Source organism: Sinocyclocheilus rhinocerous, unplaced genomic scaffold (assembly GCF_001515625.1).
Source record: "Sinocyclocheilus rhinocerous isolate Xijiao unplaced genomic scaffold, SAMN03320098_v1.1 scaffold491, whole genome shotgun sequence".
Taxonomy (NCBI): domain Eukaryota; kingdom Metazoa; phylum Chordata; class Actinopteri; order Cypriniformes; family Cyprinidae; genus Sinocyclocheilus; species Sinocyclocheilus rhinocerous.
The window spans coordinates 547,639-566,466 of NW_015625034.1; the positions used below are offsets into that span (position 1 = coordinate 547,639).

The following is an 18,828-nucleotide window of genomic DNA, read 5'->3' on the forward strand; positions in this document are numbered from 1 at the left end:
ATATATATTCTATTGTTGTTATTATTTACATCAGAGGTGCCTAGACGTTTTAACATGAAATGCTTTGATTGAGGGCTGTAGGCCAAAAGTTATTGTTATTTTCAAATGAATTACATTTTTAAAACATTCAATCAATAATTTATTGTGCTATAGCATGGTGGGCATTGGCCTGCAAGCCTTGGTTTGGGCATCTCTGATGTAGATGAAAAGCTTGTGTGGAAGTTGTGTCAAATTATCAATCGGCAATTTTTGTACCTACTTCTCAGAGTTTTACAACTTCTACTATCACATCAGGAGGGTGACAATCATATATCATAGTGATTTCATCCCTATTGCTCATTCAAAACTGGTTAAAGTGACGGTGGTACAACTAATCCCGTGTTACAACACTCCTCCATCTCCCCTAAGAGTTTGCGAATGTGAAGACAAACCTTTTTTTCAACAAAGCAACTTGTGAAAAGTGCACATCTGTAACAGATAAATTCTACAAAACAATTCATCTTACATCCTTTTTCTTGCTCAGTATGAAGCAAATGTAAATATTCAACAGCACAACATCATTTAGCTTGTATATGTTGCCAGCTGTGAGACAATGATGAAACTGCAGCTGAGAGCTGTTAATGATAGTCAGACATATACACTTATGTTACAAAGATTGTATCATTTTTGCAAAAGAGACAAACAATAGTGTTTCCCGTGCAATTCTATAATGATAAATAGCCTCTACGGCTTTACGCAATTTGTATGATTGACTACTATAAGTGAAACTGAAAAAAATGCAGCAAAGAAAAGGAAAATCATTACAGACAATAGGCAGGAGAACAGGCTGTTTTACTATCCTACCGCTCGATTGCAGTAAATTGCATCAGCACAGCCTCCGTTTCAATAGTCTAGTCGCTCCTTCCTAAATCTCAAGAATAACACGGTCTTGAAATCAATTTCAATAAGGAAAAAGTGACAAGTGCTTCATAAAATCGCCCATATAAGTTTAAGTGGATTTGCACTTCAACCTGTCAGAGAAAAGTCAAAACCGTGTCAGGACAAATGAACTTTCTGAAGGCTGATGGAGCAGATCTGTTCTCCAATAGGGCAGAATCTAAAAACTGTCTCTGCTCATTTTCACAAATTCTAATACTGTCTGTGGACATGAACACAAATATGACTTAAAGTCGATTTAAATAAATGATTATTATTAAACTGAAAGGTTAAATATTGATTTACTCAAGTGGTGGGCATGACCTGTTAGATATCTAATACCCCTCCACAAATGGTCGCCAGGGCATAAGCTGCATCTAGACTATCATTGATGTTGAAGGCTCAGTTTTATTAAAGGACCAAAGAGGATTTGATATGTCTTTCTCAGGGACACGCTTTCAGCTTTTCATTTCATACTGAATAGACAGCAAAACTGGCCATGTTCTCTGCTTAAGCTTCATAGAATCCTAGGAATTCAAGGATTTTGATCTGTAGCATCTGTTGCACATTTTATTGAAAAGACTGGATTGCTGTGGCCTTATCTTCCATTGTACCGTGTGAAAAGACGAGGCTGTGGAAAACTCATCTAAAGAGCAGTCACACATCCAGACACCAAAGTTATAGGAGCAGAAAGAGAGAAAACCATCCAATTAAGCCACTCAGTGGTTTCTCAATCAGTTCAATTCTATTTTTACTACTTTAAGTGTTTATATTTTATTCAGAAAACACATGATGAGAATAATGATTAAAGTCTAAAGGGAACTTTTTATCCAAAGCAGATTGGCGAAAAACTATTACATGCCAAATGTACTTGAACGTGAACTCAATATGAATCGTTTTTTTCTTGATTCCTTTGATTAGGTTTCAGTCCATTTCTACAGCAGATACCAAAAACCTACCATGTAAAGATAAAGTCTGAGAAACTAAAAGCAGCACAAAATTCTAGATGAAGGCAGAAATTTCTCGAGGACACCAAAACACAGGGCATTAGCATTAGCATTAATAGGAACTGGTCCTCCCTTATAGCTTCCAACTCTTAGACAAACACAGCAGAATTTACTCACTGCCTGAATGTGTCAATCAAAGTGGAGGGTTGAGCTCACACTGAATGTTTGGAAACCAGATGAAAACCCAAAAATGAGACGAACTAGCTGAGTTGCACTGGCAGCCACAGCTGAACATATCCTCCAGCTACAACAAATCTCACAGGGAACTGAAATGATTTCAGTTACCCTGACGACACAAAAACATTTGTTAAACCTTACATTTAGTGCCTTCCTACTGAAATATGTTCACAATATGTTACCAAATGGGTTGCACTAACTTGGAAAAGTAGTCATAGATTGCTCAAATTGGATACATAAGAGATTAATCCTGTCTTGAGATATATTGCATGAAATATTCATTTAGCTGCTTCAGTGAATGGAATACAGGCTTGTATTTGGAATATCCCCTCTTTATCCCCCAGGGACATGGCTTGTCTGGTTATGGTTGCAAATATAAAACATTTTATCTATATAAGAAGATAAAACCTTCAATGGTCTGTACATTTTAAACCACTTTTCATAAAAAGGCTAAATTTCTTTAAGAAAAGTTTGCTTTACCTTCAGAAATTCAAGTCAATTCAAGCCACCTTAGCGCTTTTAACAATACAGATCGTGTCAAAGCAACTTTACAGTATTAAATAGGAAAATAGTGTGTCAATAATGCAAAGTGACAATAGTAAGCACTCAATTTTCAGTTAAAGGGGTCATATGATGCGATTTCATTTTTTCCTTTCTCTTTAGAGTGTTACAAGCTCTTGGTGCATAAAGAAGATCTGTAAAGTTGCAAAGACTAAAGTCTCAAATCCAAAGAGATATTCTTTATAAAAGTTAAGAGTTAGCCACACCTACCTAAAACGGCTCGTTCGAACACGCCCCCACATATCTACCTCACTATGTGGGAAGATTTGCATAACACCGCCCAAATGTTCACGCAAAGAAAGAAGGCGGAACTTTTATTCTCGCTGTAGTACATTTCATTACACCAAATACACAAAATAATGTTCTTTTTAGCAGCATCATATGACCCCTTTAAAGGCAGTTCATCATTGAATTCAGTGATGTAACCAACCAGCTCAGTTCAGTTTAAATAGTATCTGTATCTGAAGTATCTGAACACATTTTGACAGCTGACTATGTGATTCAGTTGACCAGTAATATCAGCTACAGGTCAAGATGCTAATTTTATGGTATATAATAGGTTATTTGTTTAGGTCACCAATTCTCACTATTACAAACCATTAACTTTGACTTTTGCCTCAATAAACTCCTAATTTGCTACTTATTAATAGTTAGAAAGGTAGTTGTTAAGTTTAGGTATTGGGTAGGACCAGTGTTGGGAGTAACGCATTACAAAAGTAATAGGCTATTACAGTAGTATATTACTTTTTGCTGTAACGCAGTAATATAACGCATTACTAATCAAATTTGGGTAATATTATTACTCGTTACAATCTCAGTAACGCAAGTTACAACAACATATTTTAACTCAAAATTAAGTGGTGAATTTACTAACACCGCAAAACAGCACCAGAGAAAAAACTCCGCTGGTAAAATAGTTTGTCTATTTCTTGTTGCTGGAATTAAGATGGTTGAGATGACTGCAGAGACGGATTCTACATTTGTGAGATGGACACTCTCCTGTTATTTTCAGTTCATCGGAGAAAAGGATAAGAATGCATAGTCAGGTGCAATATGTGCAACACCAAACTCTCAACATGGAGAAATAGCACGAGTAAAACCTGGAAACACCTGGACTGGTGCCACTAACACTAAGCTATCGGAGACAGCTGCGGGGTCGGAGAAGAGAAAAAGACGGCGGACGAGCGCAGACAAGCAACAAAAATTAAGTTTAACTAAAAATAACAAAATCTGTTTTCATTAAATCATAGTCTATATATAAAATGAATGAATATGCAAAATATTTGACTTAGCCTATTAACAGATTAACAAAACGAAAGGAAAAGACTGATAGGCCTAGGCTATGCTGCTGAGTTTGGTAGGCTATTTGTGTGGCGCGGCGCTCTACGAAAGTCCACGGAAAGGAAACCGAGATGACAGAAATAAAGTAAACACATTGCAGTTTCGAATGATCTGTATGACCAAAAATGACGGAGTATTTTTTTGTTGTTTGTTTCAGCTGTTCAATCGAGCCGGCGCCTCACGTACACACATAGCCTACTTAACAGATTAACAAAACGAAAGGAAAAGACTGATAGGCCTAGGCTATGCTGCTGAGTTTGGTAGGCTATTTGTGTGGCGCGGCGCTCTACGAAAGTCCACGGAAAGGAAACCGAGATGACAGAAATAAAGTAGCCTAAACACATTGCAGTTTCGAATTATCTGTATGACCAAAAATAACAGAGTATTTTGTTGTTTGTTTCCGCTGTTCGATCGCGCCGGCGCCTCACGCACACACATACAGCATTGCAAACGTTGCAGCCTGTTCATTATCAGAATAAAATACAGTCAACCAAACATATAGATACACTGGTTAATTTAAATAGTGCGTAGTCTACTGCGTAGTTCAATCCGTGCCGATCAGCCTGAGCTCGGGCCAAACACACATTTGCTCATGTGACGAGGATGTTTTTTAAGTGCGTTAATTAAGCTTGGTTTACATAATAAATAATAGTTTAGCATTGAAATACATCGCAAATATAGACACATTTAATTCGATTAATGCTGAATGAGAGAAGGTAGGCTGCGCGAGAACGCCGTTTGCTTTCAGTTTCGCATTGAAGGACTAGGAATGTAGAATATGGTCATGCAGAATATGTGCTTTACTAATAAACAGGCAATATGTTAATAATAGGCATGTTAATAAGCAACTAGTTAATAGTGAGAATTGGTCCCTATACACTCAAGTGTTACTGTTGTTTATAACATACTTCTGTTCCCCTGACATGATCACTAATGTAGTGTACCAAGACCCAGAACAAGGCTTTCCATAACGTGTCTCTTACACCTGCAATAAAGTGTTCATATTCACATTGACAGCATGATCAAAAGCTGGCAGCTTCAGGAGAAGCTCTCCGGTTTCAGTTTGCTGAGTAACAGAGATCTACTTTTAGCCTGAAGGTATCCAGCCCCACAGAGATGCTTCGTTCCAAAAGCCGCCCATCAACTATCTGAATTAATGACAGTAAAGCAGTCTTGCGGTGACTTTATTTCCTGTAGGGAATCAAACACATGAACCAAATAAAAATCTCACAGACTAACCAATATATATATATATATATATATATATATATATTAATCCAAAGTGCTGCAGTGAATGTCTTATAAATATATTTGCATTATTTTTTGTCAGTTTTTATCCATAAATCTTGGTTGGAGGTGTTAAGCTCAATCTACAGCATTTATGGCATTTTTATGGCCATTATTGGTGATTACCACAAATTAGTCAGACTTTTCCCTCCTTACTTCATAAGCAAAAAGCAAAAATTTGAGGCACTTACAAGTGGAAGTGAATGGGGCCAATTCGTAAACATCTAAACTTTAGATTGTAAAGACTCACTGTTTCAAAGGTAGCCAAAAAACAAAAACTAGATTTTAGTGTAAAATAAGTGCTTACTAACCTTTTCGGTGTGAAGTTATATTCAACGAAACACCTGAAATCTTAAAAATACAGAGCCCTATGTATGACATGGCCATGAATTAAGAATTCATTCCCACTAATTATTAGTTTGTTCCTTCGTTGTAAATAAATCGCGGCCATTAATTAAGAATTAATTCCCTTATTTTAGTAAATTGAAGCCACCTTGTACTAATGTGTTCCCTTGTTTTAATTAAATCAGAATGAATTAGTACAATATGGCCATAATTTAATAAAACAAGGGAGTCGCAGGAACAAATTCTTAATTTGCAGCCAAGATTTATGCAAAACGAGGGAACAAATTAATAAAACAAAGGGATAAATTCTTCATTTGTGGCCATGATAAATATCTTTTGTCATGTGCCGGGCTCCATAATAACGACCATAAAATTTTTACGAAAAACAGCTTAGCAGGTCAAATAATGCAGGTTTTATTAATAAATAATACAATTATAGACTTCATATTTTAATTTTTAAATCCTACAGTAATTGGCCCTATTCACTTCCATTGTACAGTGTAAGTGCCTCACCGTAAGCTTCACATTTTTTTTTTTTTTTTTTTTTAAGAAAAGAACAGATGAGTAGGTCTCCTCTATAACTCTGACATATTTTGTGTGCTTGAATAAAGATGTCCTAATGTACAGCTTGGTGGAAAGGGGCGAGTTGATTCTATAAATAAAGCATGATGGATGGGCATCACGCTCCATAACCCTATGTAAAGAAGGTGACTCTGTGGAACTTTAAATTGGTTTGTGTTGTGTTTACTGGTGGGCTGTCTTCAGTGTAGGTAAATGGAGGAAATAGTGGCCTTTCCCACTCACATGATTTTCCAACTCATTACACCAACAATCTCAGCGTAACCTCATTAAACTCAATGGCCCTATTTGGAAGTCTGTTAGTAAGCAGATGAAACTTTTAAGGCATATAAAATGGGTTAAGTATGATCAACAGTAACCACGTCACAATGAGTGCTTTTACTTTCCGCGATCTGTGCTTCCACGACCTGTAATTAAATTACTGACCGCTTCCATATGCATCCATCCCAGGCATGCTTTTAAGTCCAAAGCCAAGTCTAGCATTCCAAACAACTCCAAACCTCACTTACACACACTTCTGTATCTATGATCTCTGGGAAAGTTAACGGATTGCGCCTCCTGTGTCTAGAATGAGCTCTAAGTTTTGTTTTCATAGGCCGAGTGGTGCCCTCACAAATCCTGACATCATTTGCAATAACATACAAAAAAGCTTCCAGCTGTTTTCTACTCAAAGCAATTCTCTCCTACACATGAGCTGGAAAACAGCCGCAAAGGTGCGATTCTGCGACTTTTACCACCACACCCCATGGTCTGCAACTCAAACTCAACAGCTCAAATCCAATCCTGACTACACGAAACAAATATGAACATTCTCCAGAAGAAAGGTTAAACGATGTTCCAGGTTCAGTAAAAGTTAAAAGGAGAACACAAAAATACAAATTCTGTCATCATTTATGTCTTTGCAAACCTATAAGACTTTCAATTTTGTAACACATATGAAGATATTTTTTACCAAGCAACATTTTCACGCTTCAAAAATACATCGTTAAAGTAATCCATATGAATCAAGCAGTTTAATCCAAGTCTTCAGAACAGACACATGATAAACCGATTTAATTTCATATATAAATATATCAAAGCACATACAGGGAGTACATCCAGAGTGCTTGGTTAATGCGTGAGAACAATCCTCATTGGTTCTCTCGCATCAAGCGTTAAGGTTTGAACTTCCGTGAAATGTTGATTGCATAGGCTTTCAATGAATGGACAAAAATGATGAGAGAATATTAAAAATAACTTCATTTGTGATCCAAAGATTAACAAAAGTGTTATAGGTTTGGAACAACATGAGGGTGAGTAAATGTGAACTGTCCCTTTAAGCTCATTTGTGGCATAATGTTGATTACAACGTTAGATACATAAATTATTTCGAATCACTTCTCCTTTTCTTAAAAAAATGGAAGTAAATTGGGCATTTTTTGGAGTATTTGACCACAGAAATGAGAAGCTTATAATTCTAGAAAACCACTTTTATAGAATTTGAGTATTTTACCACAGAAATGACAATCTTGAAATGTTTTAAAAGCACTTCTAAAAGCAATTCTTCTGTTAAAATGTGTGTATTTTTTGAGGTTGTAAAGCTATTTTTTTTTACAGCTGTTTTAGGGTTTATTGATCAACATTGCGATGTCGATGAAGGCATAAAACTGGGTATTTTCACCAAAAAAAAAAAAAAAAAATAGGGATTTTTTTTCAAAATAAAATTCAGGGGAGGTTTTTCTTCGTGATTTTCTTAACAAAAGTAAATGGGGACTGTTCACCTTTGTAAGTGCCTTTCACTTACTTAACCCTGGTTTTGAAAAGGTGGGACAAGTCAAAATAATTTCAAATCAATATACTGTAATATCACAAATGCTGTCGACTGAACTTAACTTGTACTGAACCCAGAATATTGCTTTAAGAAATGTTGTAGCTGGATCTTGTCAATATATTGCATCGAGGTCAGAGAATAAGTCTTGGCAGCTTTTGATGAAGCTATGTCTCTGAAATCCCAGGAAAATGCTTTTATGATGTGGTCTCTAATCTGAGGCCCAAGGCAATGTAAAAGCAGCCTTGGGTTGATTTTTTTTCAAACTAAAATCACTTCATCTTTTTTCTTCGTGATTTTCTTAACAAAAGTAAATGGGGACTGTTCACCTTTGTAAGTGCCTTTCACTTACTTAACCCTGGTTTTGAAAAGGTGGGACAAGTCAAAATAATTTCAAATCAATATACTGTAATATCACAAATGCTGTCGACTGAACTTAACTTGTACTGAACCCAGAATATTGCTTTAAGAAATGTTGTAGCTGGATCTTGTCAATATATTGCATCGAGGTCAGAGAATAAGTCTTGGCAGCTTTTGATGAAGCTATGTCTCTGAAATCCCAGGAAAATGCTTTTATGATGTGGTCTCTAATCTGAGGCCCAAGGCAATGTAAAAGCAGCCTTGGGTCAATGCCTGTAAACTTTTGTTATTGGATCAAAGCAGAGAAAAAACTCTCGAGGAGTCATTTTTCGTCAGGTAACTGATCGATTAGCCTGTTAACCAAACTTATCTGGGTAATTTTCTCTATAAAATCTTCTCTGTCAAGAAAAAAAGAGCATGTAATCGTTGCAAAAAGAAAAAATGCACAGATCCCAGGAAACTGACACATACAGTAACCTCCCAAGTCTGTGACATTTCTCTTTGTGAAACATGTGCATTCAAGATGCTTGTATGATTCAGATTTAGTCATGGTGAGTAGAAACCTGTGGGAAAACCAAAGACTGGGGCCGATTTTTTTGCATAATGTTCATATGTCCTCTCAATCCAAGTTGTCATAGAAACAAGAACTTACTTGTTTGATGTAATTGAAAACCAGACATTAAGTGCAGCTCACATGAGCACACACACGTACACATACAGCATAATGAGGACACAAGCTTACCACAGCATTTCCTTCAATTGATCAAAATACAGTAACATACAGTTACACTTTCAATAGATGATTTTTGTGCATTATGTTTTATTTAGCTGAAGTCTGTGATTTTTCTATAATTTCAGCCATAAATTAGCCATCTTGTCTAAAAAGTTAGGGTTTGAGACTTAAGTGTTTTTGAAACCAGTAAATCACTATTATTATTATTATTTTTTTTTTAGTTTAGGTGATGAAAAACAAGCCAGCATGAGAAATGTTGCTTGTAGCCCAAGCAGTAGGATGTTGTCAATTTAGTTTACATTTAATTCTCACCCTCATGTCATTCCAAACCAGTTACTTTTGTTCACTTTCGAAACGCGCAAAAAAAGTATCTCTAAAGATTTCTGTCGCTTCATTGAAAGTTCATGCAACTAAAATTTGTAAGCTTCAGAGAGTTCATAAAGATCATCAAATTAATCCATATCATCTGTGCAGCTTAATTGTCTTCTTAAGAAACACAATATATCATAGATTTAATTTATACTTCTACTCACACATCGATCAACACACATGATAAGCCAAAGCTCAAAGAACAACATGTTTACCACATTTGATGTACTCTATGTAGTGTACTCTATGTGCGCTGATCAATGTTTATATATGAATAAAAGCCTGAATGAAATCTGTTCATCATATAAAGCTATTGTGTCTCTTCAGTAGACTTGGACAAAACTGCTAATTCATTTGGATTTCATTAACAATGTGTTAATGAACTTTTTGAAGTGTTAAAGTTCGGTGGAGTGGACTTTCAATGGAGGGAGGAAGTATGACTAAACAGTAGCATATCCATTACTTTTTGTTTGTTTGCTGTTTGTGTTAGGAAAGGAGAACTAGGCTTAGTTTCCAAGGGGAAGTCAGATGTTCTGATGACTAAGACATGTTCAGTTTGTGGAAAATGACATCATAATAGCATCACACTGTTTGTCACTGTTTACATGAAATTGTGAAGCCAAGACTTCCCAAGCTAATTTTAGCCACAGATGCTGGATCTTTATTCATAGATTTTTTTTTTTTTTAATGTAATTTTTTTATACATTATGAACCACTTATTTTTACAGAATTGACAAATCAATGAATAAATTATGATTAGAAATGACATCATTTCCCATTATAAAACGAAATTACACAATAGAAAATTAAAAAAGAAAATGACACAAGTATCAAAGTAGCAGTATATATTGATCAGGAGTGTACCTGAGGTTATGATGAAGTCAAACCACAAAAAAAAAATCTCAGGCTGATAGAGAACTCTCAAGGTAATGGTGTGATCGACCGACTGCTGTAAGCTGATGGACAGGGGTTTGTTCAGTCGTTTGTGAGTGACTCACTATCTGGGGAGCATTTCCTCCAGGTCAGCGACCACATAGGCCACCACAGCCCAAACAGCAGAACACAGGTTCAACTCCTCTGGGTTTTGGACGCTCATTGTGTCACCGTCGCTGTGGTGGAACCAGAAGTACCTCTGGTCTGCAGTGTGCAGGCTGGCGCCTGAGAAAAAAGATACATAATGAACATAACTGAAATGGTGTGATTCTGTGTTTCATATGTGTGAAAATTGTCCTTCTGCCTTAGAATATTAAATAGTCTGGCTTACGTCTGCTCTTTCAAATAGTTCACCCAAAAATGAAAATTCCATCGTCATTTACTCACCCACATGTTCCAAACACACATTCTTTTCAATGCAGTTATATAAAAATTATGAATACCTCAAATGTTCTGAAGCCATATGATAGCATGGTTTAAGAAACAAATTATAGAAGCTTGTTTCTGGAATAAAAAAATTAAAAAGGTACTTGCGACTTTTTATCTCACAATTCTTAGAATTCTGAGTTTACAACTCACAATTCTTTTTTTGTTTCCGCCACAGTATTAAAAATGTAAATAAATAAAGGTAATTGTGACTATATCTCACAGTTCTGGCTATACTTTGACATATAAACTCAGAATTGCAAGGAAAAAAGTCCGAAAATGGGCTTGCATAACAAACAGACATGGTTTTCTGAAAATCTTAAATTCCTAGCTACTATATGTAGTTACCATATTTTCCGGTACATAAGTGCAGTTTTTATCATTTGAACTGTGCTGCAATTTAAATAATAAAGTGACTTATATAATGAAAATAATGTCAACATTTGGATTTGTACAGTGCATTTTCCATACATCTGCAGTTTCATTTCGCTTTAAATAAATTAGTTTGGGCTTGCCATTTAATATAAATTCCACAATAATTTATTTTTGTTTTATACTTTTATTTTTTATTCCTGTTCTTTTCTGAATTTTGTTAAATTTAAAGGGGTCATATGATGCAATTTAAATTTTTCCTTTCTCTTTGGAGTGTTACAAGCTCTTGGTGCATAAAGAAGATCTGTAAAGTTGCAAAGACTAAAGTCTCAAAACCAAAGAGATATTCTTTATAAAAGTTAAGAGTCAACCACGCCTACCTAAAACGGCTCGTTCTAACACACCCCCACATATCTACGTCACTATGTGAGAAGATTTGCATAACAAAAATCAATGCGTTTCAGAAAGGCGGGGCATAGAGGAGAAACAATAATGTACAGTATGTGGAAAATAATGTTTTTTTAACCTTAAACCGCATAAACACATTTCATTACACCAAATACACAAAATAATGTTCTTTTTAGCAGCATCATATGACCCCTTTAAAGGTTTTGTTGTGGAGTGAGGCGATACAGTATTTATAGTATTTATAATGTATGTAAACTTTTTTTTAACTGGTATTTTACATTAATCTGAATGTAATAATATAACGTGACTTACAGACCGATGTGACTTATTTGGGTTTTTTTTCTTTTTCTTCTCTTAAAAATGCAATTTTTAACCAGTGCGACTTATAATAAAGTGCATCTGATTTTCTGGAAAATAGTCTGTCAAATACCTGAACAAATAATTCTTTTGAATTAGATCTGAATGATTAGTTCACTTTTTAGATGCATCTGGTTCACAGTTCACAAATTTAATGGTCGTAGCATCTGATTGGATGGGGAATATTATCAATTTCATTCAGTTTCTCACGCAAAGCTATCGTATGGCTCTAGAACACTGGGAATATAACATGTGACATCAACCAATTTTATGATTCATTTTTGGTGCTTTTTTGTCGTATTTGAAACTTGAAATCTCCAGGCCACTTTCATAGTAACAGCATGAAAAAAAAAAGTCTTCAGAATTTTGCTTCTTGCATTTCACTGAAAAAGGAAGTCGTATGAGTTTCGAATGACATGGTGTCTAAATTACCATTCATTTTGGGGCCATTACAAAACGACTGCACGCTATTCTTTTTGTTTAGTTTTAAACTCTGTACGGGTTTTCATATTCCTAGGCCTTGATCCAAGTGACGCTGATGACAAGCTGACCATGGCAGTGACTCATTAACACAGCATCACTCATGCAAAAATAATTTTAAGATCAGTGTGACATAAACATTGACAAAAACGTTTTCTATATCCCACTGCAGGCCTCATTCTCTTTGTTTGGAGGAGCAATAGAATCCAGAATGCATGTGGTTGCAGTTAAAGCCTGTTTGCCTGCCATCTATTTCTGTACTGATCCCATATGTGAACAGGCACCAGCCACAAGATTCTTTATTCCCCTGGAAATTCAGGGACAGAGTTTTGTTTGACCTTAGAAGGGTGCTTGGTGAAGCATTGCTTATTCTCTGCCCTAGAATCAATAGTGTGAGGTGTACGGTGCAGTGAACTGAAAAAACTGCACAGGGTTGAGGCTATGTTCCAACAAACCTCCAATGTAAACGCAACTATCAGTACGGATTTTAAAACATCTATTTGGTTTTCTATCTATCTATCTATCTATCTATCTGTCTATCTATCTATCTATCTAATCTATTCAAGTTTGTGGTCAGTCAGATCATTTTTTTTATTAAATTAAAACTTTTTTCCAGCAAGAATGCATTAAACTGATCAAAAGTGACTCTTATCTTGTTACAAAATAAATGAAATGCCCTTTTTTTCTGTTCATTTATTTGGTTATATATTTAAACATCTTTTATTTACACTAAACTTCAGTTTATGATGCTACTGTTGAAATGAGTTATTCACAATCTGCCACAATTACTGTACTTTGCTTGTTGAGTGAAAGTCTATCTATCTATCATTATCTAGACTCTTATCTTAATAAATTATATTTCAAGTAAATGCCGTTCTTTTTTTTCATCTATTTGGTTATATATTTAAAAATCTATCTATCTATCTATCTATCTGGCCGTACAAGTTTGGGGTCAGATATTTTCAAATAAAATTAACACAGTTTTTTCAAGAATGCATTAAATTGATCAAAATGGACTTGTATCTTGTTACAAAATAAACTATACTTCAAGTAAATGCCGTTTTTTTCTTTTCATCTATTCATCAAATAATCCTGAAAATAAATATTTTACAGTTTCTGCAAAAATATTAAGCAGCACAACTGTTTTCAACATACAGTAGATAGTAATAAGAAATGTGTCTTGAGCACCAAATCAGCATATTAGAATGATTTCTGAAGCATCATTTGACACTGAAGACTGGATTAATGATGCTGACATTTCAGCTTTACCATCACAGGAATAAACTAAATTTTAAAGATATTAAAACAGAAAACAGTTATTTTATATTATTATCCAATTATATTAATCGTGATGATATTTTTCGATCACATAAATGCAGCTTTGCTGAGCTTAAGAAAGAAACGGTCATTTATCAAACTCTTATTCTGCTTTTGATTTTTTGATTATTACTGACTGCACCGTTAACACTATACCAGATAAATACCCATAATACTACATCACATTTGCGACATATTCTACAATATCCAACAGCAAATACAAACCGTATCAAGCTCCGCTTTTGAATTGGTAAGCTGCCATGACTGTAACAGAAACAGAAATCTTAGCTTACATTAAACTTGAGAGAAGCTGTTTAAAAGCGATGCCAAGATTTCATGTTTGAATTTGCAGCTTTATCAAGGGGAAAAACTACAGAGCAACTTGTGATTACACATCAAATGCAGCACAAAATCTTCTGTTGTTGGAAAACAGAAACCAGCTCAAGTTGCTCTGTGTTGCTGTGGCTGTTTAGACAGCTGTGCGGGTGATTCATTTGTTTAACGTGTTGGCTTTAAACTTCAGCCGAATTTCGCCATACATTTCTACATGCCTCCTGCTGCGTTCCTTTTTCCTGCAGTGATGTCATAGTCAATTCATCTGATAACACTGTGTGCAGTGCAGCGAGGGAACAACCGATCCTCTTGTGTGCCGCAGTTCATTGGTGGTTAAAGCAATCAGACTGGTGACTACAGACATTAATGAGATTTATCCATTCTAATGCTCAAGTAATTTAATATGATGACGGGAGAAGGCAGTATAGCTGCCATGCGTGACTTTTCACAAGAGCTAGTGACTGCTTATACAGTGGGGTCTCAGAGTCTGAAATCACTTTGTGAAGCAAGAACAAAGAAAAGTTATGACATAAAACGAACACCAAATATTTATGTTTCTAGGTCACTAAATCAAATGTAAGCAAATCTGTAACACAGACCAGGCAAGGTACAAAATGTCAGATATTCTTGCCAGAAAAAGATGCTCTTTGCAACATGCCGGATTACGTGAATTGTTAAATCATGTTCACTTTTTACTGTTCGACTTTTAACTTTTTTATGCTAAAGACAAATGAAAGAAAATAATGGAAAAACATGCATTAAATTTGAAAAATGCAAAGTGGAAGTGTCTTCAGGACTTCAGGAATCCCACTGTAACTGTTACACCAGAAAACTGCAGAGAAGACACTCTGATGCTACAAACAGATATTTTTTCTTTGGAAATATTGAAGATACTGGTCACGGTTCATTATTTTAATAGCGATAGAAACGATCAATAGTCATGAAAAGCAAACTCTGCCAGTTTTCTGAGTGTGAAAATATTAAATGATACACTACATTGCACCTGTCCGAATCTGCTCATGGGGGTTAACCATGTGAGCGCTCTTCACTTCTGCCAAGTTTCCCAAGCTTTTCAGAGCCAATTTCACAGACCATTGGCTGAACTCAAACAATTAATGCAGTTCTTCTAGTCATTAGACTGCTGAAGTCCATTGCAGTTTGTATGAGGGAAGCACAAAAAAAAGAGTATAAATTAAACACATTACATGTGTATAACCATGTTTGCTTAGTGAGTGGCTTCTTAGCTTAAAAATGACAATGATAAAAGCAAATATAACAAGTATAAAATAGGTACAAAGGGTACATTTTGTGTTCACAGAAGAAAGAAGGTTTTGAATGACATGACAGTGAATAGTAATTTTCAAATTTGAGTGAACTGTCCTTTTAATACAGATTGTGCGGTTTTACTTTGTTAATTGCAATCAATCACAAGGCAAGATCCAGAAATGAATTCTGCTAGATGAAACTGACCTGGAACCCCAGCCTTCATCCACATGTTAATGTCTGTTCCCTCTCCATGTTCTTCAAGCGACGTGACATTGATGGGAGCCAACAGTTTCATCACCTCCTTCATGATTGCCCGAGCTTTGTCACTGCCAGTGAACTGCAGTCCCAGAGGACTGAAGGTGCCCAGGTCAGACTCCATTACCAGGTCAAAGTTCGAGATGTTTGCCTTAGGAGAAGTGGAGAAGAAGTCACCACAAAAATCAGAGTAGAAATATACTAATTATATTATATTATATTATATTATATTATATATTTAGGGCTGTCTGTTTAACGTGTTTACGACGGCGTTTTAGTGCCACGTTAAAAAAAATCTTTAAGATCCTAAGATTACGAGATTAAGGTCGTAATATTTCAAGAATAAAGTCGAAATTACGAGAATAAAGTCGAAATACTACGAGAATAAAGTCGAAACATTATGAGAATAAAGTCGAAATGTTTCTAGAATAAAGTCGAAATGTTTCGAGAATAAAGTCGAAATATTATGAGAATGTTTCGAGAATAAAGTCGAAATATTTCGAGAATAAAGTCGAAATATTACGAGAATAAAGTCGAAATGTTTTGAGAATAAAGATTAAAGTTATAATATTTTGAGAGTATATTCTAGCCTTTTGCACATGCAAATGGCCCGGACTGGGAGCACCGGGAGATATTCCAAAGTCTCAGCTTTCAAAATCTGTCAGTTTTACAGCGATATACAAACAATATATTACAATAATGTGTTTTTTTTCATGCTCTTTAATGTGGTGTGACAGATCGCTGTATTTGCTTCAGTTTAAGCGGCATGTGAGTCTTTCCAATTACAATAATGAGACATTATTTTCATTATAAATTAAGCTATACTGTTTTTACATGCCTTCTAATGTTCCTTCACTTTTTATATCTTGCTATAAACTTGAAATAAACAGGAAAACACATTTATAATTTGTATTTCGTGACAAAACTGACAGAATTAGAAAGCTGAGCTGTGTTATATTAAAAGCAACAAAGCACAAAATTATTGCGATTACCTGGTGGCTGGCATGCTACAAATAATGAATGGAAGACGTTAAATATTATGTCCAATCATTTACTGTATTATACCATGAATATAACAGCTTGTGAATAGTCACTTACATGTTATAACCTACAGGCTACCTCAGAAAAGAAAACAATATAACTTATGTTAACGAGTTGGAGCCCACTTCAACTTTTAGAACGTTGTATTAATTAAATAGGCTACATGTGAGGAATAAAAGTATGGACGCCACAGACGTTTTTGCGGAGTAGGTGGTGGAATTTTCACAAATTTGGAATTTTGGAATTTTCACAAAGAAAACAGTATAATTTAATGAACTGGTTCACATAAATACAGCGATCTGATCATTAAAGAGCTTGAAGACACATTATTGTAACGTAAGACACATAATTTGTGTTTCGCTATAAAACTGATTTTGAAAGCTGAGACTTATATTAAAAGTAGGCCTACCAAAAGCACAAAGCTTATTGCTATTGGGTGGCTGGCGCACTACAAATAACGAATGCAATGGAAGACATGAAATATTATTTCCAAGCATACTGTCCCCGCGAGTATGACACATGGTATGATTTCTGCTAATAATCCCACATATATTTGTAGTGTATTAAAAAAGGGTTAAATAAGAGAGCTACAGCGCCCCCCAAAGGAATGTCGATTGGGTGTGTGAGCTGATGTTAAGATAAAAAGTTGTTCCTGTTCAGTCTGTTAATAAATATCATATTCTTGATATTAAGCTGTTTCCGCGAGTCCTTAAAATTGACTCTTCCTCATCCCAGTAAGATGATGCGGCTGCTCGGACGCAACAATATTCAAATCAATTCCGGTAGCCTGGCAACTTCTGCCGTTGCTCTCAATCTGGACCCTTTGCATGCGCATTAAAGGCTATACTCTCAAAATATTATAACTTTAATTTCTACGATTTTAATTATCGAAACATTTCGACTTTATTCTCGTAATATTTCGACTTTATTCTTGTAATATTTCGACTTTATTCTCGAAACATTTGGACTTTATTCTTGTAATTTCTACTTTATTCTCGAAATATTGTGACTTTATTTTCATAATTTCAACTTTATTCTCGAAACATTTGGACTTTATTCTTGTAATTTAAACTTTATTCTCAAAATATTGCGACTTTATTCTTGTTACTTCGACTTTATTCTCATAATATTTCAGTTTTATTCTCGAAATATTATGACTTTAATCTCGTAATTTTCTTTTTTTTTTTTCATTTTTATCGTGGCACTAAAACACCGTCCTACATTTCAGTCTCTTTCAATATAAAAGTCTTTACTACTGACTCACTCATAAAAACAATGTGATGAGATTATGCCCTAAGCCAAAACTATTTGCTCTGGAACAACTAATAGATTAATGAGACCAAAGACTGCCCGTTAGATTTACCCAAAACAAGCGAAAACGAATCTCATGTTTAACCACTATAGAGACTTCAGAGCCAGTGACAAATTGTAGAAGGACTCATTAAGGTAAGGCTTTTCTCAGCGGGTTTATGAGCACTGAACAACCGCTGACATCCTGGAGCTGACATCTCCGAAAACGTCTAAGCAAATTTTCAAATGGATGTTATCTTTATTAACAAACTGCATATTTGAAATCTAAACAAGTACATTATTGCCTTAAAAACTCATAAAACTACATTCTGTGAGACAAAAACGGTATTAATTATGAAATTATAGTGGATTTGTGCATCAGCCATGACAGTGGAGTGATACAAACAGTGACACGTTTGGAGTTACGATATCACTTGAATATCACATTCTTATCAGCCAGTCAGATTCGAGGACCAGAAAGAACTGTTGTATAAATCTATATATCTTATTTGTTGCAATTAAGTTTGTTATATATGTTGCGGTTATATCAGTAGCCTTGTGCTCTAGAAATCTGCGTTGGCACTTACAAGGCCTTATTGGTCGACTAATTGGAAACAAAATCTCAATTCCAAAGAAATTATAACTTATCTAATGCAAATGAAAATAAAACAGCAGAGGCCTGTTCTAACTGCCTAATACAAACAAAAGCAAACTGCGTTGATCAAAATAAAAGGCAGGCTACTCCTACACTCCAATTTCTTAACCCTGCAAAGCCTGACATATTAAATCATTAAAAAGGAAGTTTATTGAATCTTAGGCAAAATATTAAAAACAAAGTCTAAATGTTACATGATACATCATTCAGTTAT

The 18,828-nt window shown here is 35.1% G+C and overlaps 1 protein-coding gene across 1 annotated transcript in view; it reads right to left on the minus strand.

The window, feature by feature from the left end:
* Nucleotides 1-10,313: 10,313 nt before the first annotated feature.
* Nucleotides 10,314-18,828, minus strand: part of LOC107749145 (carboxypeptidase Q) — a 54,294-nt gene continuing 45,779 nt past the window's right edge. The window contains exons 7-8 of the mRNA XM_016564248.1: nt 15,578-15,779; nt 10,314-10,639 (exon numbers count right to left, since the gene is read on the minus strand). Of these exons, the coding sequence (XP_016419734.1) occupies nt 10,479-10,639; nt 15,578-15,779 (363 nt within the window). The 3' untranslated portion in view covers nt 10,314-10,478. The remainder of the gene's footprint in view (nt 10,640-15,577; nt 15,780-18,828) is intronic.